General features: G+C 36.7%; 2 protein-coding genes across 4 annotated transcripts; one reads left to right on the top strand and one right to left on the bottom strand.

Moving 5' to 3' along the window:
• Window positions 1-9: 9 nt before the first annotated feature.
• On the top strand, window positions 10-8925 carry LOC147401123 (protease Do-like 9). The gene is made up of 9 exons (XM_086442281.1): window positions 10-991; window positions 3173-3372; window positions 3470-3650; window positions 3893-4084; window positions 5691-5923; window positions 7774-7875; window positions 7989-8039; window positions 8144-8248; window positions 8344-8925. Exons 1-9 carry the CDS (start codon window positions 247-249, stop codon window positions 8440-8442), a joined length of 1908 nt encoding a protein of 635 aa, XP_086298407.1. The 5' UTR covers window positions 10-246; the 3' UTR covers window positions 8443-8925.
• Window positions 8926-9810: 885 nt separating this feature from the next.
• UVH3 (5'-3' exonuclease family protein) lies at window positions 9811-20988 on the bottom strand. Of its 3 annotated transcripts, XM_086442278.1 has the most exons (15): window positions 20869-20988; window positions 20489-20739; window positions 20220-20380; window positions 20019-20139; window positions 18382-18459; window positions 18215-18268; window positions 17112-17296; window positions 15176-16889; window positions 13916-14110; window positions 13482-13567; window positions 12799-13081; window positions 12579-12715; window positions 11654-11738; window positions 10720-11247; window positions 9811-10611 (listed from the first exon to the last, which is right to left on the bottom strand). In XM_086442278.1, the coding sequence occupies exons 1-15, from the start codon at window positions 20954-20956 to the stop codon at window positions 10027-10029; spliced, it is 4551 nt and encodes a 1516-aa protein (XP_086298404.1). In that variant the 5' UTR covers window positions 20957-20988; the 3' UTR covers window positions 9811-10026. The 3 variants fall into 3 exon arrangements, with proteins under 3 accessions (XP_086298404.1, XP_086298406.1, XP_086298405.1); XM_086442280.1 differs by lacking the exons at window positions 20489-20739; window positions 20869-20988 and having other exon boundaries at window positions 20248-20380; XM_086442279.1 differs by lacking the exons at window positions 20489-20739; window positions 20869-20988 and having other exon boundaries at window positions 20019-20148; window positions 20220-20359.
• Window positions 20989-24569: the final 3581 nt, after the last annotated feature.

Below are 24569 nucleotides of genomic sequence, written 5' to 3'. Positions count from 1 at the left end.
GCGGTCGTAATATGTCAACAAATCGTGCGTCAAACAAAATCGCACTCCTCTGCTTTTCCTCGTATGCGAATTGGGATCTCACCATTTGATTCGAGAGAGAGAGAGATTCTGTCGTCTTCGAGCTTCAAAGCTCTCTGTAACAGAAAAACCCTAAAAAGGGTTTGAGAGAGAGAGAGAGAAAATCCTCATAAAAAAGCACAAAGATTCTTTGTTTGAAGAACCAAAAGAACAAATTGAATTTCTTAGATGGAAGAACCGAAGAGAAAACGAGGTAGAAAACCGAAAGAACCCGTCCCAGAAACCATGGATTTCCATATGTCCAATTCTGCAACCATGGAAGATGTTTTCTCAATCAATAAAGTCGAAATCGCGGATTCCGATCCACCAACTGTTCGTCGAGGGCGAGGCAGACCTCGAAAGCAAGAAAATTCTGAAAAATCTGATACCGGTATGACGGTTCCTCCAGTGGGTACATCTTCTAGAGATGTTGAAACCAATGGAGACTGTCTACTTTCTGAATCGGTTGCCAATCCGCCAAACCCTAGTAGGGGGAGGGGAAGACCACGAAAAGGGACGATTGTTGAACAATCTGATACAGGTGTCATGGATTCTCCATTGAGAAAGAATTCTGGGACTGTTGAGAAGAATGGAGATTGTTTACTTGTTAAATCGGTTGTCGGTGATGTTGTAAAACCTATTAAGGTGGCCGAGCCACCACCGCTCCCAAAATGGGAGAACGTAGCGAAGGTAATGCCATCAATGGATGCGGTGGTGAAGGTGTTTTGTGTTCACACAGAGCCCAATTTCTCGCTTCCATGGCAGCGGAAGAGGCAGTATAGTTCGAGTAGTAGTGGGTTTATTATTGGTGGGCGGCGGGTGTTGACGAATGCACATTCGGTGGAGCATTATACCCAAGTGAAGCTCAAGAAGCGTGGGTCGGATACAAAGTACTTGGCTACAGTGCTAGCAATTGGGACTGAGTGTGATATAGGTAATGGGTTCTTTATTTTTTCACTTTATAATTTTGTTGGGAAATATCACTTGGGTTCTTCAGATTTTTCATTTTATTGTGTGTTGCTTTCTTGTTTGTTATTTTAAACTGATTTTTCTGTATAGATTTTTTGGGCGTTGTATTAGTTGTGCATTTGGTATTGGAATTTAAAAATTAAAATCTAATGGACATTAGCAAATTATCCAATATTTATCAAAATGCTTTCCCTGGACTTAGATGTAGGATGACTATAGACAAGCAGAAAGAAAAAAAAAAAAGAATAAAAGAAGGATCTTTTATAGATAATTGGTAAAGGAAGGGCTCTGAAGCTTAGATTCATTGACTATGGTGACGTGAGATGAAATGGCTAAAAAAGTGGCGAAAGAGGTTCTTGGGAAATCTGACAGAAAGAATCACTCATATAGAGAAGCATAGGAGTAGAATGATGAAGGTGCCACTTAGCTAAGTGGTAAAGGCTTGTGGAGTCCCGTTGGACCCACTTTCACCTCCATTAACAATGAATCTCTTGCTTGCTTAGCAAAAGATGGTAGTAGAACTGACGAGCTTTAAGAGGTCTTTAGAGAAAACATAAGCTATTAAAAGACTTGGCAAAGGGCTATTAAAACTTGAAAACTTAGAAAAATGTATGATAGAAAAGAAGCAAATAAGGTCATAAGCGAGGCTAAATATGAAGCATGTGATGATCCATGCAACATGTTTTGGACACGAGAGGGTGATAAAGGGCTATAAGAAGAAGAGAGTGATAATGATGTTTAGAAGCTTGCATGAGAGTCTTACTTAAATCTGAGGCTTCTCATGATCCATATAGTTAGTTGAGGATAAGAAAGGGTGATAATTAATTAATTATTAAAAAAATTAATTAATGAATTTTGTTTACATGCGTGAGATAGAAAGAGACTTATATTGAGAGTAATGACCATAGAGTTGTGGTGAAAAGTGAAAAAAGAGAGAGGAAAAGTCAAGTTATTTTCATAAATTAAATGAAAGATAAAAAAATGATAAAATGTGCATTCGTGTATATTGAAATGGTTTTGTCATGTGCAATGAAGACCATTAATGGTTCCATTTGGAGGAACGTGCAAGTTGCAGCTTCTAGATGAGCGATAGAAGACCATACAATACTACGTGAATTGAGGTTGTGAGATAGGATGTGTACACTTAAATTAACATAAGACATGGCTTTAGATAGAATTGAATTGAAGAACACAATTCATTTAGTTCACCCCAAATTTTTAGGACAGGGCTTTGATGATGATTGGAAGCTTATATTTTATGAGGAAAATTTGAGATTGTTAATACACTTTTGTTTAATTAGGGTATTAGAATGTGTGAATAATGACAACCCTAAATTTTGGGATAGGATAAAGCTTCGAGGATGATTATGATTATAGAATATTTGGAAAATATTGGGTTTTTTTTTTTTTTTTAAATTTATTTACTTTTGTGCTAGGTAAGTAAGGGGTTAAAGGTTAGTAGAGGTGAAGGTGGGTTCAACAGTATTTGATCTTAGGTCATGGGACCTTGCTTCGTTGCAGGGCTTTTTTTAGTTGTACCCTTTTGGGATTGTCACCTCAACCTCCCTTTTTTTTAATAAACTTTATTTACCTATCTAAAAAAGTTGGCATCTTCGAAAATATTGGATTTTTTTAGCTCAAAAAATGTCAACAATATTAAAGACTAAGGAAATGCCAAATGAATGGAGAAAGTATCAAAGTATCCCGTATGTATTCGTTTATTTTTTGTTGTTATAAGATTTAATTTTAATGATAAGCCTATTTTCAACTAATATTTCATATATGTTTTATGAATATTAATTGTATGTTTTGGATTGGGTTGCATATTAAATCGTTATCTACACCATTATTTTGATCAGTAAAAGCTTATGTGAGTAAAGAAAGCTGTATTCCAAAATATACAAGGGGAACAAGAGAGGCTAATATTTATTCATATGCTTATCCTAAACTTAGATTTATTGTGGCTATTTTAAACTAATAATATGTAAAGTTAATGATAATTAGTTTGACTTATCACTATTGTTTTTAATTTTGAATTAATGTGTCTAAGCGTTAGGTATAAAAGCTCTGTAGTTTGAGTTTTTGTTACATGAGCCAAGGCACTTTAAAAAAAAAAAAATATGTATTTGTATATTTGCTTCTACAGCTATGTTGGCAGTTAACGACAATGAGTTCTGGGAAGGCGTTTCACCGGTGGAGTTCGGTTCCTTGCCTGTACTCCAAGATGCTGTCACTGTTGTGGGCTACCCAATCGGAGGAGACACTATTTCTGTGACAAGTGGTGTTGTTTCACGTATGGAGATCTTGTCTTATGTCCATGGGTCCACAGAGCTTTTGGGATTGCAGGTAATGGGATTGGTAGTCAATTGTGTGCTTCTATCTTACTTCCGAACTTATACTTATCGACCTATTGTCCTGATATCTCTTGTTATGGCTCTTACAGATAGATGCAGCTATAAACTCGGGAAATTCTGGTGGGCCCGCTTTTAATGACAAGGGAAATTGCGTGGGTATTGCATTTCAGTCCCTTAAACATGATGATGTGGAGAATATTGGTTATGTCATACCAACTCCTGTCATTCAGCACTTCATTCAAGACTATGAGAAGAATGGAGAATATACCGGCAAGTTTCCATACAGCTTTGGATAATTCTTCTTTATTTTTGTTTTGTGACAATTCTTTTAGACAATAACTGGTTTAAAAGACCTATGAATTTTTCTTGCAATGCCCTTTTTTTTTTTCTTCTAAGTAGAATTTGATCAACCAATTTTTTATTTATTCACGTTTTCAAGGGCTTGGAGTTCTCTTTCTCTTTATGTCTTCCCTTTTTTGCTTTTAAACTGGAGACCTTTTGCTACATACCAGGATTCCCAACACTTGGAATTGAGTGGCAGAAGATGGAAAACCCTGATCTGCGCATGGCAATGGGGATGGGGCCCGACCAGAAGGGTGTTCGAATTAGACGAATTGAACCTACTGCTCCGGAATTTCATGTTCTGAAGCCATCTGATATTATCATCAGCTTTGATGGAATTGATATTGCTAATGATGGAACAGGTAAGCATTTTCTCCTTTTTTTTTATGAGGTTCATTTAGTTTAATTTAAACTTATGTCATAAGGCGGGCCTTTACACTGGTAGTTTGTGGTTCAGTACTGATCTTTCCTGTTGCTTAAGTGACTACTATTATCATTAAACATTTTACTTGCTGTTGAAGTTTAAAGTACCAGTTTAGTAGCCAAGGCGAATCAGGACCTCTAGCACCAATTAAGATGCTATTTTAAGAAGGTACATTCTGGAAGGGGCAGTGTTAGAATTCATGCTGTTAGTTAATATGGTAACATTCACTGAAACAGTTTGCGTGCGTCTGTGGTTTATATCTAAATGGATTTATTTGAGCTTTTGTGTAGTCCTTCCTTTGTGAATCTCTGGGTCAGATCAGATTCCTTGAATAATATCACATGGTCAAAAGCAGACAAGCTGTTACCTTCGAGATTGCGTCTTGAAATTTTGGAGGCATATCTTCTCATACAAATCATAGTGGGAGTACTAGGATTATGATCTTGATCGAAGCATACATCAACCAGCAAAATACTTTCATCGTATAATTAAAGTAGCTGATGAATTTTTCAGTCACGGATTAGTGACTTATCATCAGTGGTAGCAAGCTTGTCAACTATAGGCTATAGGCTATAGGCTTTATTTGGTCTTGGGGTTTTCATGTTGTGTCCCTTGCTTGTGTCAGCGTTGAACTAAATTGAAGGAGGAATTCCTTTAACAAGAGTTTGGTCATAGGGGTGAGAACAGTTCAGAAACACAGAAAATGGGGGTTGAGAAAGAGTAGCATTTTGTAAATTGTTGTTATCAAATTTTATTTAACCATGTCAGACTGAACCTTGCAGCTAAACAGATCCTTTGTTGATTTTTCCAAAGAGATCATGGTACCTCCATGGTGTTAAATCCTTCGATTGGACTGACATCCATCATCAATTTCTTTGGGTGTTTGGTGTTTGTTGGGGAATTTACTTTTTTCCTCATCCCATTCAGTTGGCATATGAACTTTATATGCTTTCCTTTATTGTTTGCAGTCAACTTTCTTTTTTCTCTTGCAATTCAGTTGGCATATTCATATGTTTTCCGTTTTGTTTGCAGTCATGGTATTTTCAGAAAGATATAATTTAAAGTCTTCTTTTTTTTTTTTTTTTTTCTTGCGTCATTGAGCTGGTTTTGCATGGTCTGAGTTTTGCACCATCTTGGAATGTTTCGGCTGAGACCAAAATGGAACATTGACCCCTTAATGTTGAATGTTTCGGGAATATGGAATGTCTCGACCGAGACAGTCTCTCTTTTTCTCCTGACAGAGACATTTCCTTGAGATGAGACTAACCTTGGGTATTTAAACTATATGTGCTTTCCTTTCTGGTTGTGGTCGTTGCATTTTCTGAAAGATATAGTTTACAATCTTTAGACTCGAACCAATTAGTTATTTCATTGATTTTGTTAAATTGTCAATAGCTTTATCCTACTGTGTCTGCAAATTTGGATCTAAAACATTATAAAATGATGGAGAGTGACTGGTGACATGTTCTGCAATTTGGAATTAAAACATCAATACTTGTCGACAATTATGCCTTTTTTCACTTGCTTTCTTTGTGTTCTTTCAGTTTCTTTCAGGCATGGAGAGCGTATTGGTTTTAGTTACCTTGTTTCTCAAAAATATACTGGAGAGAATGCTGTAGTTAAAGTTCTGCGGAATGCAGAGATTCTTGAGTTCAAAATAACACTAGCAACTCATAAACGGCTTATCAAAGCACACATCAAGGGCATGCCTCCTTCATATTACATTATTGCTGGATTTGTATTTACAGCTGTATCTGTTCCGTATCTCCGTTCTGAGGTGAGCAGTTTTACTTCAATGATGCTGTTGCTCCTTGTTTCTTGTTCAGCTCTGCCGTGATGTGTAGAAGGGATAAAATGAATGTCAGCTGACCTTTGTTTATAACTTTTCTTTTATCATTACCTTTTATTCATTACTCATTTTGTCTTAGTTATTATCTTGGGGCTGAACTACTTCAATCAGCTGTTCTTTTTTATTTCTTCTTCTTCTTCTTCTTCTTCTTCTTTTTTTGATAGGTAAGTTGGACTTGAACCCACGCCCTCAAAGATACTTTGCAATGTGTCAAACCAGCTGAGATATGGGTCTAAGTTAAGACTTTATTGATAAAGGAGTGAAGTAAGAATCATGTAAAGTGGAAGAGCTTAGCAAGATTCGGACCCATTTAAATGTAAATCAAATACACAAACAATTTCACCTGATCTGAAGGACTTCAAACCTTAGGCCTTTGCATTCTAATATAATAGCTTACCTGTTGTAAGTTATTAGAGTTTTGGTAGAAAAAGGCGCTGCCTTGATATCCTTTATCCTCTAATACCTTTTCCTTCATATGGTCCCGAGTCAAAACAAATTGCAAAGGGGATAAATCTTCACAAAGCCATCCCTCTGCAATTGAAAGCATTAGTTCTCTATCCAGCAGGAGCATCTAAAAGGCTTTCTAGGAATACCCATAACATATAGAGTTCTCAAAATTCTTCCCTCATCTCTCCTGAATCTGCAATGATTGAAGAGATGATTTATGGATTCTCCACCGCATCACTTCTAGGTTTTACACAAAAATCGCAAGTTAGGAGTTGCTGTTTAACTTGATCAGGAATTTCCATTTTCTTTGTCAGTGGTAATAAATTCGTTATGCAATTGTTTTTGTCACTCTCTTTGAAACTATTGTGGAGGGCGCAAGATGCAATTTTATAAACTAATAATTTTGGTAATTTGATGGTTAAACTCCAATGTTGTCATAAATTTTTGTAATATGTTACATTTAAGATAGTAGTTTACTCTCTGTGGTATATGATGGAAATTGTTTTTTTGTCAATCATGGAAGTATCCAAGTTTCTTGTTCAATCAATTACTTTCCTGCTAATATATGTTTATACTAAAACATGACCTACTATTTCATGATTTATGCTCTGTGTCATTGTGATATTTTCTGGAGAGATTTACCCGGCAGACCTAACTGTTGCATTTTTATTACAAAAACTCCCTTGGAGTTCTGACAACTCCAAGGGAACCTAACTTTACAAAGTTTGTTAGCCACAAAACCTTACTTTATCAAGTTTGTTATCTAGAGCTTGAAGTGGAGATCCATGTCATAAAATTCAAGTTGATGCGTTAATTTGTTACTCAACATACATTGGAGTGGATCCTAACGGCATCAATTTTTGTAGTCCAAAAACGTGATCTGATTCCCCAAAGTTATAAAGGAAAAAAATTCTAACAACTTTGAAAAATAAAATGGAAAAAAAAAAAAACAGAAGTTAGTTTTCACCGTTGAGTTTAAGATTTAAATTTGGGAGTTTGGTAGCCATCTATTTCAACACTCTGGATCAAGCTTTTAAGATTTTTTTCAAATTTTTTCTTTTTAATCTAATTTTTTCCATGCAATCTAGAAGTATTTGGTTTTGGATTGCCATTTTTATAATTCATGTGGCCCCAATGTCCCTTAGTAAGATTTCAAATCTTGCTAAACTATGAAGTAAAGGTTTGTTCGGTAACAAACTTGGTGAAGTAAGTGAATTTTTGTAATAAAATTGCAACAGATATGTCTGCCTCTCTCTATTTTCTAATACTTCAAAAACTCAGTCATGATAACATGTTGCTCTAACCATCGTTGTTTCTCATTTTTTCACCAGTATGGGAAGGATTATTATTTAGATGCTCCTGTCAAACTGTTAGAAAAGCACTTGCATGCAATGGCTCAATCAGAAGATGAGCAGCTTGTTGTGGTTTCTCAGGTTTCTTTTCTTCTGTTTCTATCATTTATTCGTTTAGCACAAACACTTGATAATATCAAGCATTCTGTTGATCCTTGACTACTTTACAAGGTTTCCTTTGGTATTTCTGATAGGTGCTTGTGGCTGATATCAATATCGGGTATGAGGACATTGTCAACACTCAGGTAAGGACAAGCTTCCGGAAACTATAGTTCATGTGCTATAGCTTGGATTTTTTTACTTTTAAACCCTGTCAGTTCCTGAAAGGGTACTTGTGGACGTTGTTTAGGTTCTTGCTTTCAATGGTAAACCTATCAAGAATTTGAAGGGCTTGGCCAACATGGTGGAGAACTGTAATGACAAATTTTTGCAGTTTGATCTGGAGTACCAGCAGGTCTCTCTCTCTCTCTCTGTCAGTCTCACACACAAAAACAAATGCATTTCTGCACACACACATAATCACTCATGGTGAGATCTCTTCACATGCAGATGGTGGTCTTACAGACTATGACTGCCAAGGCAGCAACACTAGATATTCTGACAACGCACTGTATACCTTCAGCAATGTCTGATGATCTCAAGACATGAAGTAGTGCAGTGGAGGTACACAAGCATTATTCTCTTTTCCAGAACTCTCTTTTTGAGTGTAACATGTCGTGATTATAACTGGTAGAAGTTGCGAAAAGGGAAAGAAGGTCGAGCTTCAATATGGTATGGAATGCTCAAATTTTGGTTACCTTTTGAGCATGTTTTGCATCTTCATTCCGAGATATCGTTCCACTCTGGTCTTGGGGAATAGATAGTCTCTCTTAACAGTTGGATACATCTCGGGTGGATATCAGGATCGTCTAGTCTCTAGTGAGATGAAGAAAGCATGGAACAATTGAAATTGATGCTTCACTCATCTTATAAATTCTTTTGGTAGAGAAGTTAAAACTTGAAGCCTTGATATGATAGAGAAGTTAACTCGTCAAACATGATACTTTTTCTTATGATATTTTATTGGGAAAGCAAGCAAGCAGATGAGACACATCTTCAATTGCAATAACATAATATTAATTTCTAGTACTCTACCCCAATACCCTCTATTCCGAGGATTTGTTTCAGTAGTTAAAATCTTGAGGGGAGGGAGGGAAACCTTGAGTATTGCTCATCTCCATTGTACCATATTGCTTATCTATCTCCATGGTAACTAACCTGCAAATTAATTAGCGCATCATCCCTTGCAGAACAAATGGTTTTGAAAATCATATGACTTGCCTGAGTCATATCAGTAACCACCATTTGTGAATGATATGATAAGATATGAGGTGTCGTTATCATGCTATGTTTCATTCAAATTCATTCCATCCAAGATGACTTCCTTGTATTTTGGTAAAACAAGTGAGATAAGACGAGAAAACAAACTTGATCCTAACACTATTGAAATCAATTTCTTTTTTAGGGTCACTTATTTTTTATTTTAATAGAAAGCACGGCTTAAGACATAATTTAATGATCAGCCTCCCAAAAAATTTTTTTTTGGGGGGGGGGCGCACAGCATTGATGATGATGATTATTCTTTTCAATCCGGCACATTCTTTTAACATAGCCCAGTAATTTTTAGATCCTCTTGTATGGGCCATTCATCAAATTGAACTTGATTTTTACACGGTTGAGACCTGATTTGCCAACCTAAGCTGAACCCATTGGGTTGGAAACCAAGTTCTAGCTTCTGACCCGAAAAATAGGTTTTGGTTGAAACGGGCCCAAATTGAACTTGTGTTGTAAGACCCATCAATGAGATCACCTATTAGAAATTTCCAGAATGAACAACAGGCCCGTAACAGAGAGTTCCTTTTTATTTAAGGACTACGTAGACGTGTTTGAAGATCACTATTGAACCATTTCTTTAAGCAAGTAGCAGTTGGTGTGCTTAATGCATCAATCATCTCAAATTCCCATACAAGCAAAACATTATGCAAAAATACTCATTTGTAAAGTTTGTTCATGGAAAAGTTTGTCTCACAAGAGAACAAAAAAGAAAGGAGAAAAAAAAACCGTTCTATGCTTTTTCCAGGCCCCTAATAGGCTATCCCCTCGATCCCATTTTTCTTTTAACATAAATAACTATACAGATCAACGCCTTAAGAAAGGCTCAACAGTTTTCAAACTCAAAAAACTGCTAATATTTCAAGTCTTCCTCCGTTTTTTTATCAAGAAAGGCATAGCTGTTAGACCGGTGTCAGATCTTGTAACAGATTCAGCTTTCTGCAATTCCCGCTGATCTTCCTCGAGTAGCACATCAATATTAGTGGAGTCACTGTTACCTATATTTGTTGTAGGGTCCGCACTACCTCCATTCAAATTTTCATCTGAATTTCTTTTCGGCCGGGAAACCAGGTCAGTATCTGGTTCATCTTCGTCCATACAAAACCCACCTCCCATTTCAAGGTAGTCTATATTGTCATGTTCAGTAGCTCTTGTCGGGCTTATAATCAACTGAACCAGGTCACTTTCCTGCTCATTTTGGTCCAAGCAAAAACCCCCTCCCATTTCAAGGTACTCTTCACAAAAGCTATGTTTGAGGGAAGAATCACCGCCCTTTTCATTGAGACCAGAAGCAACATCTCCAGACATGTCATCATCACAAACTTTTTCTTGCTCCACTGCTGCTCCTTCACTGCCCTTTCCATCCCTTTGATCTGAGGATTCACTCAGACCATCAATCTCTGAATCATTGGCTGTGTATTTTATGTGCTTCCGGGGTCGTGTTGACTGAAGAATTTGTAAAGGAGAATAAGTGAAAATCATAGAAAAATAGGGCGCAGTTATAAAACTAATACAAGTATGCACATATAAACAAATGCAAAGCTGAAGACTTACCCTGCGCACTTTTGATGACACTTCTGTCTTTTTAACATCTTCATCATTCCTAGCATCAGTAGAGCTGGTTTCAGTTGATTCAGAACATGGAGCTTCTTTTCCCTTTCCTCTCCCTCCCCTATTACCCCTCCCTCTGCCTTTCCCTCTCACATTTCTACTCGATTCTTTCCAGGTATTTTGTTTGCGTTCCTTTCGAATTGGTGGCTCTTTATGCTCTACTTCAATCGACATAGGTTCACTTTCAGTTCTTTTCCTTGACAGTCTTGGAGTTGATTTTTCTGAGTTCTCAGTATTTTCAGCAATGCTATTCTTCTCTCCACTTACAAAGCAATCCGAACTGTTTTCATCTGGTCCAGTGGGGCCTGCCCTTCTTTTTTTCCTGGCTTTAGAGGCTTTTTGTGGAAGATCATCCATAAACTCTGCAGTCCTGTTCCCTGTTATTCCTTTAACAGCTTTTTTTATTCTCTGGCTACGAATTTTCGCAAATCTTTCATTGAATGTGTAAAATGCTTCCAGACGCAGCTGAGTCTGCATCAGAAAATGACTACTTGTAAATGACATCAATGTGTGTGGGAATAGGGAATGATTTTGGTGATGGAAATAGAAAGTAAACATGAACAAATCATATGAATTTGTACACAGTTTTCACATGGTTTTATCCCAAACTAGTCTCTAATGCAATGATCACCCAAAGAAATGCAAGAATTGTGAATAGCAATCAACTATTAAATAACTTGGTCTACAAGATCATCAGAAGAAATATGACTTCAACAAGGAAATTATTCTCTCGCAGTTATAAAGACAACAATTGACGTGGATAAAACTACACAGAAGGACCAAATAAAAATTTGTAACTTCTGTGGAAGAAGTTACATTGATGGTACTGTCACCAGAATGACACAAATCAATCAATATGAATAAAGAAGCCCCTGACCTCATGTTTGTTGTGCTCCTTTAAAACAGGTACTAGCAGCTCATCAGCCTTCTGGTTACTCCATCCAAACTTTTCCCAACATAATCTGCACCCATACAAGGTTGGTCAAAAGATCATGCAATTGTGCTCTTCCAGTGACAATACAATAAAGCAAAGAAAGAGCAATTGTTCAAGTAAAAAAATGCACTAAGATGGACAAAGATCAAGCAAATGAAGCAATGATGGAACAGAAGGTAGCCATTAGAAGTTCCTGGGATGTAATGACACAACATTATCTCCCAGCCATTAGCATGAAAGCAAAATTGAACAGTTGTGAGATACTTTATCAACATTGACCAAGACATCCACCGGTCAAAAAAAAAACACATTGACTAAGACATCCACATTGACATATAGTAAGTAGCATCAGTATGAGAGTAAGCTTTTAGCATTAAAATAGGTGCGAAGGATAGATTGTTGCAACATTATCAGTTTGCACAGTAAAATAATTAATGATACCAGTTCCAGATTTTAGATGCCATTCAGTAAACTGAGTACAAACCCAATAATTTGTTACCTCATCAGTGGGTAGCAAAACCCCCCATAACCTTAAAAGTTCCACTTTCAAAACTAGTTTCTTAGTTTTTTTTTCTTGGCAGGTTTTCCCATACAATCTTTCTCATATATATATATTACCAAAAATAAATTAGTGTGCCTGGAACAATTTAGATAGTACCATTAACAGGTATAACAGGATTAAAAAGCATCTGTTTCCAAAATAAAGATGTATAGGGAAGCAGTGATATTGACAAGGAAACTGTCTAACCTTCTTACCAAGTGTATCATGGGCATTCAGCATCAATATTTTACAGTAAGGCATTAAAAATGTGATAAATCTTCCAACAATTCAAAAATTAATGGTTAAAAAGAAGGGAATATAACTCACTTGCGAAGAACAAACAAATCTGGCTTTCCCCATGAGAAAGAATCTGTTGACTTGTCCACTTGTGGAGAAGCATATGCAGAAACAACTCTCTCACTGGGAAAAGATGAAGGAATATGCCAGTTCTTGCTCACATTTCTCTGTAAATATTGTATGAAACAATCAGAGATAGTTGAGTGACAAGAATCAACAAACATAACAAGGTAGGAAACACAATATTTACATGCTTATCCATGAAGATCTTCTTGATGCTTTGGGTCTTATCATCATGACCTTGGGAAACATTTCCATCGCCTTCAAAGCTTCCCTCCATATTGTTTTCCGAGTAACCTGCATCATTGTTACTTACTTTGGACCCTCTTTTCCTTGAACCACATCCAATTTGAGTATCAAGCATTCCTAGAATGGTAGGATCTGGGGACTCAAGCCATTCTCTGAATTTCTGGAGACCATCTTCCTCGGGAAATGCATTTACAACTTCAATAGCATTAACAATGCCAATCCCACTACATAAAAAGAAGGAATTTGTTAAGCATTTGTTTGCAGCCTATAGATAAAATTAATAAGTGAGCTTCTATTGCCACACCAACTCTTACCACCCCAAGATGTGTGTTAATCCTACGGTGATTTACATATGAATTCGGGTGCAGTTAGCAAAAGTTGGTGTGGCAATAGAATCTCTTGTTAATAAAATTTAGCACCTCAAAAATATTGTGGATAAACGTGGTTGTCTAATATTGTTGCCAATAAAAAAACATGACTACCATAGTAACATGTCCATATGAGTAAGGCCTCGTAATGATTTCCTAGCAGTGAGAAAGAGATGAATGTGTAGCAACTCTAAAGTGAAAAAGGTACAACATCTTCCTGGTCATTGAAATAATTGAATCCACACCTGGAACTTACCTAATACCTTCAGTATAATCACTCCCAAGAAGCATTGCCATGCGGATCAATTGTTCTCTGGTTAACCCAAGCTCACTCTCAATGTCCTGAAAGACCACAGGGATGGGCATGAGAAAAATATGTCCTGTAGCATGTACCACTATGGAATTATTAGTAGACAATTAAAAGAACTGTAATTACTCACTAGGAAGAGTAATGGAATAAGAACCACAAGCAAAATACTTCCAGACTTGGCAAAAAAAATACTTCCAGGATGTTAATCATGCCAAGGTTTTTTTTTTGTTTTTTTTTATTTTTGCTGAGCTCTTATGGAGCTTATTCAGAATGTTGAGTAGAATTCAAATATTGATATGAAAAGACAGTTATTGCAAAAACTATGCAATAAATGAAACAGAGATTAAGATAAGAAAGACCATGATCTGCTAGATGCGAACCTTCATGAAGTATGTCTCAACATATTTCCGATCATTGAATATATTCTTATAAACGCTTCGTGCCCCAAACAAGAACACATCTGAGTCATCAGTCACAACACCATCTACAAAATTTGCTAGTTCCATGTATGCACACTGAGCTTCTGCTTCCATAGGTGCAATGATATACGGTAAGCCAAACATTTGCAGCAATTCCTAAAATCAGCAAGGGAAGATAACAAATACAGTAAGTAGATAAGCTTAAGTGGACATCATTAGTGAAGCATGATCAAATGTCAATTCAGCTGAGATGAAACTCTTCTACAAACTGAAAAATTGGAATAATAATTCCACTTTTTATCTGCATAGCAACTGTCGCCTCACCAATTTTGAAGTATGACACACATTTTTTTTTTCAAATTGAAAAAGCAATCTCTTTGGTTGGCATGTCAGATCAGTTCATTCAGCCCACCCTGTATTCATGACCCAGAAGGTTGGACCCAAAGTGTTGAATCTATCATTCAGTGTTTAAAATTCCTTCTCTGGGAAGTAATATTTACAGATGGAAGTTAATGGATGGTTGGACATGCTGGAACTCTTGCAGGAAGAACACAGGATGAACAGAAGATTTACAAACTGTAACAGAATATGATCTGTGTTAAAGTGATATTTTTAGTAACAAATTGACTCCTTGGCATCTCAAACAATTTCACATAAGGGGATGTAATCTTTTATCCATTTTCTATACTAGATGGCAAAAAGTCCGTGGTCTCAACCTCAGGCCTTAGGTTCATTGTCGCCCAGCCATGGGCTTTCAAAGACTAGAGAAAATGAGAAATGTTAGAGGTGATATAATAAAATTAGTTTTTTTTTTTTTTTAATAGGTAGCCCTTTTGACTGGCTTCAATTTCTGGTCTAATAAAATTGTCAATGAGAAATGTTAGTGGCACCATCACATACTTGCCCTTCTTGTTTGACACCTGTCCTTGTAACTTGTAAGGGTGATTTAGCAATTGCAACACCCTCTTTTGCCCCATGCATAGCCCAAACATCTTTACATGAATAGCTATTGTGTACTTGCGTAAATACTGCTAGCATTCCTCCTTGTTTAACACCTGTCCATGTAAGGGTGATTTAGCAATGTACGATACCCTCTTTTTCCCAGGGTGATGACCAAGACACCCTTACATGAATAGTTATCGAACTCCTTTGGTGCGGTTGGATAAGTGCTGCTAGCCTGCCTTATTTTAATAATATTAAAATGGAGCTTTGAGCACACACCTGACATTCTGCAAACATCTCACTGCTGACAGATTCTGCGTTGCGTTCAAGCTTTCTCTGCTCATCTGCTAAATCTATATGCTCTTGTCTTAGAAATAGCATCTCCTCATCCAAACTAGCCTCTGACACATCCATCTGAACCTCCGTGCTGTCCTGAATTGAAGAGTTATCCCGGGTATGCCCTACTTCCTCTGCAAGAACACCAGAATTCTTTTCTGCAACCAGATTTTGCATTTTGTCGACATCAGTTGTTAGTTCTTTGGTAGACGATTTCTCTCGAGAAATGGTATTTTCAATCATCTCAAATGAATGACATGTTGGTGCAGCTTCAAATTCGTTTCTGTGAGCATCAACATGAATAACCTCAGGTACATCATCCATCACCGCAGCAGAAACATGAGAACTAATTTTAGAAGAACAATTTGACACTGCAAAACTAGCTCCCTCGCCACGCTCTCTAGAAGTATCCAAGCATTTGTCATCAATCAAGTGCACATTCTTTGGTTCCACGGGAGATCTATCTCCACATGGTGCTTCCAATTGAACACTCCTAGATTCACCAGCTTCTTTGCTAAAAACTCCAACAATAGAAACTGGGTCTCTTTCACAAGGTCCATGCATCATTGCTGACTTTTCATCAGTCTTAGTTTCAGATTCTATGGACAATCCAAATAGCTTTGCTGGAGTATCCTTGATCTGTTGGATATCTCTTCGACTGTGCACAAGTTCATTTTCTACTGGAAAATTAAGTGAAGCAACCCTATCTTTTTCAAGATTCAAAGCTTGAAAGGTAAGTCCCCTTGTACCATGGTCACCCATTTCACTGGGAATTTCAATATTTTCTTTTTCAGTTGAGGAAATAGTAGATCTATCTTTTGTGATATCCTCAAGACTTCTCCTAATTGCTTCCTGGATATCAGCTTCTTCTTCAAAAGAACCCCTTGAAATAGCTTGATTATGTATTGTGGGGCATGGAGAATCATTTCTAGTAACATCACAAACTCCTTCCTCCCAGTCCACTTCATTTTCGTAACTAATGTTTCCTTTGGCCAAAGATAATTGGTTTTCCTCATCAACATCAGTGCTAAAACTGGCAACTTTTTCTTCAACAATTCCTTCCTCCCAAGAACAATCTGAAGCGGAAGCAAAAGAATGGCCTGAAGGAGATGTTTTATCACGAGATACGTTGACCGAGCTTCCTGCGACCAAGTGAGCAAATAGATCATCATCACCATCTGTACCTTTGCTCCCATTGTCATCTTCAAAGAATGAAATCTCCATGGAAGATTTGTTTTCAAGAGCCTCAAGATTCTCAGGCTGCATCAATATGTCCATTTCATCATTTTCTACATCTAAAGCTTCCAGGACATGGTCAGTCGCAGGGAAACTTTCTGGGCCACCAAAAACTTTGTTGAAGATAGCCTCTATATCATTAGAAGTCTTTTTCTTTGTTTTCTCCTGTTCAATCTCTTTCATCAAATCCAAATTCCGTTGTAAATCCCGGGTCATACGAATCCCCATAGCTCTTACCCTGCTAACCCGAAGGCGCCCTCTTTCATCAAGGTATGTCTCAATATCACCATCAAGGCCACTTCTAGGTGCATCCATTTCAGAACCTGTTACAGGAATTGAATCAGCGGAAGAAATGGGTTCCTTACCCCGTGTCCGACCTTCCACTTCCCCTTTGTTCTCAACTCCGGCAGACGTTAGAATTCTGTTTAATTTAAGCACACATTCAATTTGCAATAAAATTTCAAAAAGAAATAAAAGTCAATCTAGTCTATCCATATAAAAAGAAAAAACAAAGAACACAAAAAAAAAGCCAACTAATCTTTTCTTTTTTTTCAGAAATTACACGTATTGTGCACGAATCATGAATGTTCCCATGTCACTTGTTTACAAATTATATACAGAAGCTCGAATTATGTTTACTCACTGTTTATCCCCAGTAAATGATGATGAAAATATGTATTCTCTATTGGCTTCAGAGGCTATACGTGAAGTCTGCACTCCACCTACTCCCTTTCCAGCAGCAGATTTCTGCACCTCATCTATCTCTCGGCGAAAAGCAACAGTTTTGAGATAAGATTGTATTTGTAGCTCAGAGAATTTTGCAGGAGCCTAGCGGTATAAATAAAAACACAATAAGCTCAAATTGATCCAAAGCAACGTCCCTGTAATGTGCACTCCAAGCTAGGAGTAATGCATCACAGCAGAAAAGTAACTAGGACACACTCAATCAACAAAAAGATGTGATGCATTCATAATAAGCAAGACCAAGAATTGGTGCACTACATCCTCCAGATTGTTTAGCCAGAAACAGGAAGCCTACCAACCTCTAAATCAATTAGAGAAAAACTGATACTTAGAATATACAAATTTGATAGTATTGCAGAATTGGCTTAAGTATTTAGAGCTTCAATAAAGCCTGATGGTCTACTTAATGGAGGCTCCTTCCATTTTCTATCTTTTGGAGTGCATTGAAATTGTAGTTTTGGTATTCATTCCTTAAAGAATTCAAAGGAATGTCTGATGGTGCTTTCCTTCAAATTGTCAGTCATTTGTGCAGAGTGTATTTCCGAGAGGGTGGTAATCTAACTTCTTGGAATTCAGTCTCCCTCAAGGAGTTTCTTTCTATTTTCCAGTTCCCTTTTAATAAATACAATTTTACTAATAGAAAGTAGAAAATATCCAATGTGAGAAAAAAGAATCTTTGTATGGATATGATAAATTAGTTAAATGTGGTTGTTATAGAAATAATCATATGGTTTTCCTCTGTCAGCCATGTAACTCCCCTTCCCAGAGATACTATTTCTTGTATTTCTAGCTGACTACTTAAATATTTTCTGCATATAACTGGAAAGAATTTTACATCAACTAGAACCACTATATACACATAATCATCGTGCTTAAAATGGAAACACTTCCAATACAAGGAGCAATTGAGCAGTGCAGTTTCAGGAACAAGATTCAGACACTATGAAAAGAACAGTATATATTTTATTAAAAAGATATTAAATGGAGTAGCTAAGAACGTACCTTATTTACTTTCTGATATTTCTGCCTGTTTTCAGCCATCAATTGCTCTCTCATCTAGAAAAGAAGAAGAAGAAAAACATCATTAGTTTAGGAAGGAATAAATGAGGGACAAAAATGGATAACCAATTTACCAAAAACTCAATAATTACTAATGTTTGAACACTTACCTGAACAAGAAGATCGAGTTGCATAGAGGGAGGCAGAGCAGCCAAGACAGATGGATCAACTTTGCCATTCATTACAGGCTGCACGATAACCTCTACTTAATCCATGTGTTTTCAATAAGTCTACTGGAGGGAGTTTACTCAAAGAAACAATAATCATCAATTCTTCATCATCATCGAAGCCTTATGACAAAGATACGGAATTGACTTAGAACACAACCGCCGCCACTAATTTGTAAACCAAATGTGTACATAAGCAATCTTTGTACCATCTCCTATAATTTTCTTATTAATTACAAAACGATTATAAAAGAATAGAGGTTAAGATGCTAGACTGGGAGTGTTAGTATTATAAAAACAAAGAAGGCTCATCTACCAAAGTGACCAAACCTTTTCTACCACTTGATCATTAAAAAAAGATACACCCGTGTGTCTTTCCCTAATATGCCTAGCAAGGAATCAGTAGATCATCTTATTGTCCCTCGTGATTTTCCTATATACTTATAGTAAAATCCTATACTTTATGCATGTCTTGGCATATCGTGGGTTGGGAAACCCCTCAAGAATATCAAAAGCTAGTCTACTTTTCTCTTTTGATGCTAGTGCTTGAATTTGAATCTCATAGAAGTTACTTGATTTTGTGCTTTGTTGGAGTGTATTAAAGGGGGAAAACACAACACATTTTTTGAAACACATATGCCTCTCACCAACCATTAACCCCCTAGCCTATCAGCTATTTAGAGGAGGCGGTTGAAGAGATTATAGTTACTATATTTTATTGGCAACTAATTCCCAAAGAATTGAATAGAGTTATCTTTGTAAATCACATTTCTTATCAGGCGGCTGTGATACATGGCAAGGACAAACGAGACAGTTGTATAGTGCCCACTTCCTTTTGGGAGGTATTTATCCGTCTATAATTCAAATATATTCTGTACTAAAACAAAAAAAAAGGGGGGAATTATTTAACTTCTAGATCATCCAAACAAGTTAATTATGTTTTTTCTTATGAACAGTATAATAATATCACTGAAATGTATAACAAAAGAAGTTCATCCTTTGGAGTTTCCAAATGGAAATGTATAAGAACAAAGGCCAGGTGATTATATGTTTTATAAATATTGCATCGCATCTGAGGTAGTTGTCTAATTGAGGAGTCTAAATCACCACACAAGACATTTGCAAATTACCCTGCTCCATAAATCATAATTTTATTCTCTATTGATAGGCAACTTCTTTTTAATTTTGATGGGTAAGGTGGACTTGGTCCCACGACTTAAAGTTGCTTTGCAATGTATCACAAACCAACAGAGCTAGGGGTCTAAGCCTGACATGCAACTAAATCATTCCTTTCAAAACAATTAAGATTAATGAAAATTAAATAAATAAATAAATAAAAACCTTAAGGACCCCGAAATAGAGGAATGCTGAAGTTTTTGGTGAAGGACTTACTACAATCAGGTCTTTTCCAATTGACTTTTGTTCCTATGCTTTCCAAATTTTATATTTTTTTTCCCATTCCATTTATGATATCGATCATACTTATGAAAGAAATGCAATTTATTAGCGAAATAGCCATTATTAAGCTAAGAAAATAATAAAAATGAGAAATCAAACTTGTCGGTATAGAGAACACTTACAAGTACCATTTCCTCATCACCGTCATCACCATCATCTTCCTCAGAACCAATGCCATGAACAGATGCTGATGCATTGCCGGTGACACTCCCATCTTCCTCTGCCGCAAGAGATGCTGCCAACCTAAATCAACTTATGAAAAACAAATCATTAAAAATAATGCTAAATAATTGGCAAAACTAACATTCTGATAGAACTCTTACAATTCGTCTAGGGTTTCCTGATCATAACCTGAAGTGACCTTATCATTTCTTTTGGAAACATCTTCAGTGCCTTCCGATACAATATTTTTCCCCTTCGATTCTTTCTTCTGTTTTTGATTCTCGATTTCATTCGCTAATTCTTTCAATCTCATTGCCTTAAGCTATAATAAATCAAAAAATAAACTCAAAATCACCACACACACAAAAAACAAATTTCTTTTTTCCAATCCAAAGAGGAACATTCAAAAGAGAAAACAAGCAAAACATACATGATTGAGAAGCAATTTCTCAGCAGTTTTACGGATCTTGACTTGAGCGTTCTCACGTTGTCGACGACGAGCGATGACAGTGCGACGCTTGAGAGCAGGTGTGCCACCATCGAAGACGAAAACAGGTTTGGTGCGGAGGAAGAGAAGCTTACAGATGCGGCGAAAGAACCCTAGAAGATGAGCGTTTCTCACCATCTCACCTCTCTCGTCTCGCATCGCCTTCATGAATTGAACCATCCAAATGCTCGCATCTGAAGATACAGAGAGAATTACAATCACAATCACAATTATTACAACAAAATTGAGAATCGATCGATACAAGTAGAAAGAGATGTATTAGGGTTACGAATTTAGGGTTTAGTGTTTTAGAAAAGAGAGACCGATAGCGAGTTTTTTTCCTGCTAGGGTTTCAACAGAGACGCGACGACCAACTGGAGCGAGAAGTTCCCAGAGACCTTGAACTCCCATTGTTTAACGATCTTTTTCCTCTTGCCGCCAAATTAGTCAGGAGGAGGAAGCCCAATTTATATAAAAGAGTCGTGGCGTGTGGGTGTCAACGGGTCGGTTTCGGTTCGGTTCAGGTTCCCAGACCCGAAGCTTAAATAAATAAAAAATCAGTTTCGAATAGGAGTGTGGTACCCATTTTACCGGAACCGAACACCCGATTCCAATTCTCTTTTTATTGGAAGTTTGAAATCGATTAGAGACGGTTCTAATATGGAACTGAACCGATAGGAATCGAAATCATTAGGTTCTATCTAATTTTGTCGTTTATTTTTACATTAAACATGATTGAAGATTTTCTTATGTTTTATAATTAACATATATTATATAAACTTCTTCAAATTTCATATAAGAAAGTTATATTAACACGCCACTCAACGCTAAGGGCAAACCAATTAAAAAAACTAAGGGTACCAGCTCTCTGTCTTTTTCTTTGGTGAACCAACACGCCAACCACCATCTCCGTCGCCTCTGTGTCTTCTCTTATGAACCAACATGCCAGCCACTATCTCTCTCTCTTCTTCTTTTTCTCTAATCTTTCTCTTTCTTTTCTCTTCGATCACCGGATTCAATGGAATTGTTAGAGTCGCAAGGGTGCCATTTGACATAGAGTGCCCAAAACGTTTTTTTTTTTCATTTTTTTTTATTGGACCATTAGAGAGTATTGGTGTGTCAATAAAAATTTCCTTTCATATAAATTAAATATTGGGCGTTAGAATGGGCCATTTCTTTTTAAATTTTTTCTTGTAAATGAGATGAATTTTAATTTTTAAAAATAAAAATCATTAAATCATCTTTTTAGTAGAACAAATTATTATTAAGTTGATACTTTGTCAATAATATGTTATTTTTTTGAAGAATTTTTAGAATGGTTTTGAAATATTTTTTTCCATTCGATTCTTAAGAACCGGAACCGACATGTACCATTGATTTTTGGCGGTTTTGGTTCCACTTATTTTAATACCAGAACCAACAATAATCAGAATCAAAAAAATAAAATGGTTATGTTCTAATTTTCATAGGAATTGAACCAGAACTAACTCATTGACACCCCAATATCGAGGACTTAGTACATAAAATGACTCAAAAGTAACTCCGTCCAAATTCATATATGGATAAAATTCAAATCCATACCGATTCTAGATCCGCCTCAGATCATTGTAATTACAGCCATATCTGGATTTGTTGGTTCAGGTTGGATTGGATTTCACATTGGAATCCCTGGATTAGGATCGAGTTTAGGTAATGTTGGTCAATGGACATTGTGGGGGAAATTCTGAAATAAGGACACGTGGCAGGAATTTAAGCTCGGATGGCCTGATAGGTAAGCCCGGTAGATTGAACTCCTCGGGTGCAAATGGATGATTGAGCTCGGACCAGAATCACCGATAGGTTAGGTAGTACGGGTAATGGCATCGTAGGTCGGTTGTACGGATCTGACATATGCGACAGTTGATTGACAGCATTAACAACTCACGTCATATCAAATCCGGTCTAATCATCCCAGAAGTGGCAGGGCAACTCCTGCAGCTGACATGTCAGGGAGTGAGCTAACTGCCCTAGGTCACCTCAAAGGGTGGCACAGAAAACGAACCAGGTTAACGCCTATAAAAGGAAGAAGACTATGGGTAAGAGAGGGGGGATTTCTTCTTCTCTCAAAAAATTAAATTACACTGATCAATTTGTCTAACTTGATCGTCGGAGTGGGCTGGTTTGCAGGTCCGCCCGAGCTAAGAGAGAAGAAAAGTGTAGAGCAATTTCTTGCATCTACAGACATCAAACCATATTCGACCCATTTTTATTCGGATCTGCAACATGGATCGAAACCCCTTACATTCAATTTTTGGATCACTCGAATTTCAAGTCAAGGCTTACCCATTTTATGCCCTATCAATCCAGGTCTGAGTGTAAAACAACTCTGAGACAGGTTTAATTTGGGTTGGGCCTATTAATATCATGCTTAATAGGGCCCAGATTGTATTGGTCAGGCATTGGTTCAGGTTTATGACCAAGTTCTAAATTTTGGCCTCAATCCACAGGCCCAATTATAAAGCTGAGTCACAACTTGGGTGAGCCAACCTAAGCTCAACCCGATTGACGGGTGAGCCTGAGTTGAGTAATGTATAACATGAGTTGATTCTAGGTTGGAATAACTAAAACTGACTTTAATTCAGTTTGAGCTTGGGTTGAGTGTTTAAGCACAATGTGAAAAGGCCTATATTTGACGGTCCAAGACTGTCGAATTTCATAAAATTTGACAAACCAAGCATTTTTTTCCGTTGAATTATTATTTTTTGACGGGTCGAAACTATCAAATTAATGGAGGATCGAAGAAATTCAATGGCTCCAAGTCATCTAATATGGGGAATATAAAAAATTTGACGACCCTGAGCCACCGGAATGCAATTACTAAAATTCGTGGGCCTTGGCCCGTTGAATTTTCTTGTCAAATTTTCCAGTTTTCACGTAATGAGGCAACCCAATTCAATCCAAACTTGAGACTATATAATAATAATATAATAATAATAATATAAAGATGTTTTTATATTAATTAATTATTTTTAAAGTATTTCTTTAATTATTTATTATTTAAGATATAAATGTTTTTGCTAATCAAAACAAAATTAGGCTTGTTCAACTAGCACAATTAACCCAATCTGTCTAAACCGCCCAAAACTACCTAATTCAGGCTAACCCAAGCTCCACTCGAATTTAGAAGGTCAAGCTCAGGTTGGGTCCAGCTCGGGCTGAGGGTTCCGCCACTACCTCCCCAGGTCGTTGCCCCATGACCAAGTTCTAAATATTGGGCCTAACAGGTGGCCCAACTATAAAGTGGAATTTATGTAGGGCCTATTAGGCCCATATTTCCTTATATAAAAAAAAACCACTTATTCATCTTAACACTTTGCACTTTGCTCTTGTAGTGGGTGTAAATCGTTCTGGGCTGGGCCAGATTTAATTTGGGCCTGGTTTAAATTGGTTGGACTAAACCAAGTTTAAATGGTATTCGGCCTCACTTTGGTCCAGATCATAACCAAGTTCTAAATTTTGGGCCCAACTAACGGCCATGTAGAAAAGCAGGCTTCGGGACAGGAAATTCAGCCCATTTTTTTCATAAAATTTAAAAAGAAAAAATTACAATAAAAAGAATAATTTAAAAAGTAGTTAATTTATTTTTCTTTTTCATAAAACCAAGTTTCTATCATTAATAACAACAATGGTGGTTGTTGATTCATGTTACCCACCCTTTTGGAGGACTTATATTACATAATTAACTTTAATTATTAATTATTGGCCCATTCACAAAGTCCGAAAAAATATGGGAGATCCAGCTGTGGTGTTGTGTAAGATACAAAAATGGTAGGTGGGTTATGTGATCTTGTAGTTATAATGCAAACGATGTGCATGGCCACCTACCATTATATCTTATTTATTTTTCTTTTTTATTTATTTATTTTTTTTTCGCTAAGCAAATAGTGGTCAATAATTAGAGCGTGAAGGCAAGATTTGAACTTAGGTTGTGATTTCAACCCAAGAAAATTTTAACAAACTTAGAAATTTGACACCTTCACCTAAC

The sequence above is a fragment of the Akebia trifoliata genome, chromosome 5 (assembly GCF_017979445.1).
Source record: "Akebia trifoliata isolate Shusen 1 chromosome 5, ASM1797944v1, whole genome shotgun sequence".
Lineage (NCBI taxonomy): Eukaryota > Viridiplantae > Streptophyta > Magnoliopsida > Ranunculales > Lardizabalaceae > Akebia > Akebia trifoliata.
The sequence above is the reverse complement of the archived record's forward strand: the minus strand, read 5'-3'. Positions and strand labels throughout refer to the sequence as shown.

Coding starts and splice junctions, on each gene's coding strand:
- LOC147401123 (XM_086442281.1), top strand. CDS start 247: ATGGAAGAACCGAAGAGAAAACGAGGTAGAAAACCGAAAGAACCCGTC. Junction 4,085..5,690: donor TATTGCTAATGATGGAACAG/GTAAGCATTTTC, acceptor GTGTTCTTTCAG/TTTCTTTCAGGCATGGAGAG. Junction 8,040..8,143: donor AGGACATTGTCAACACTCAG/GTAAGGACAAGC, acceptor GACGTTGTTTAG/GTTCTTGCTTTCAATGGTAA.
- UVH3 (XM_086442278.1), bottom strand. CDS start 20,956: ATGGGAGTTCAAGGTCTCTGGGAACTTCTCGCTCCAGTTGGTCGTCGC. Junction 16,890..17,111: donor TCATTTACTGGGGATAAACA/GTGAGTAAACAT, acceptor TAAATTAAACAG/AATTCTAACGTCTGCCGGAG. Junction 13,568..13,915: donor TTGAGACATACTTCATGAAG/GTTCGCATCTAG, acceptor GTGGTCTTTCAG/GACATTGAGAGTGAGCTTGG.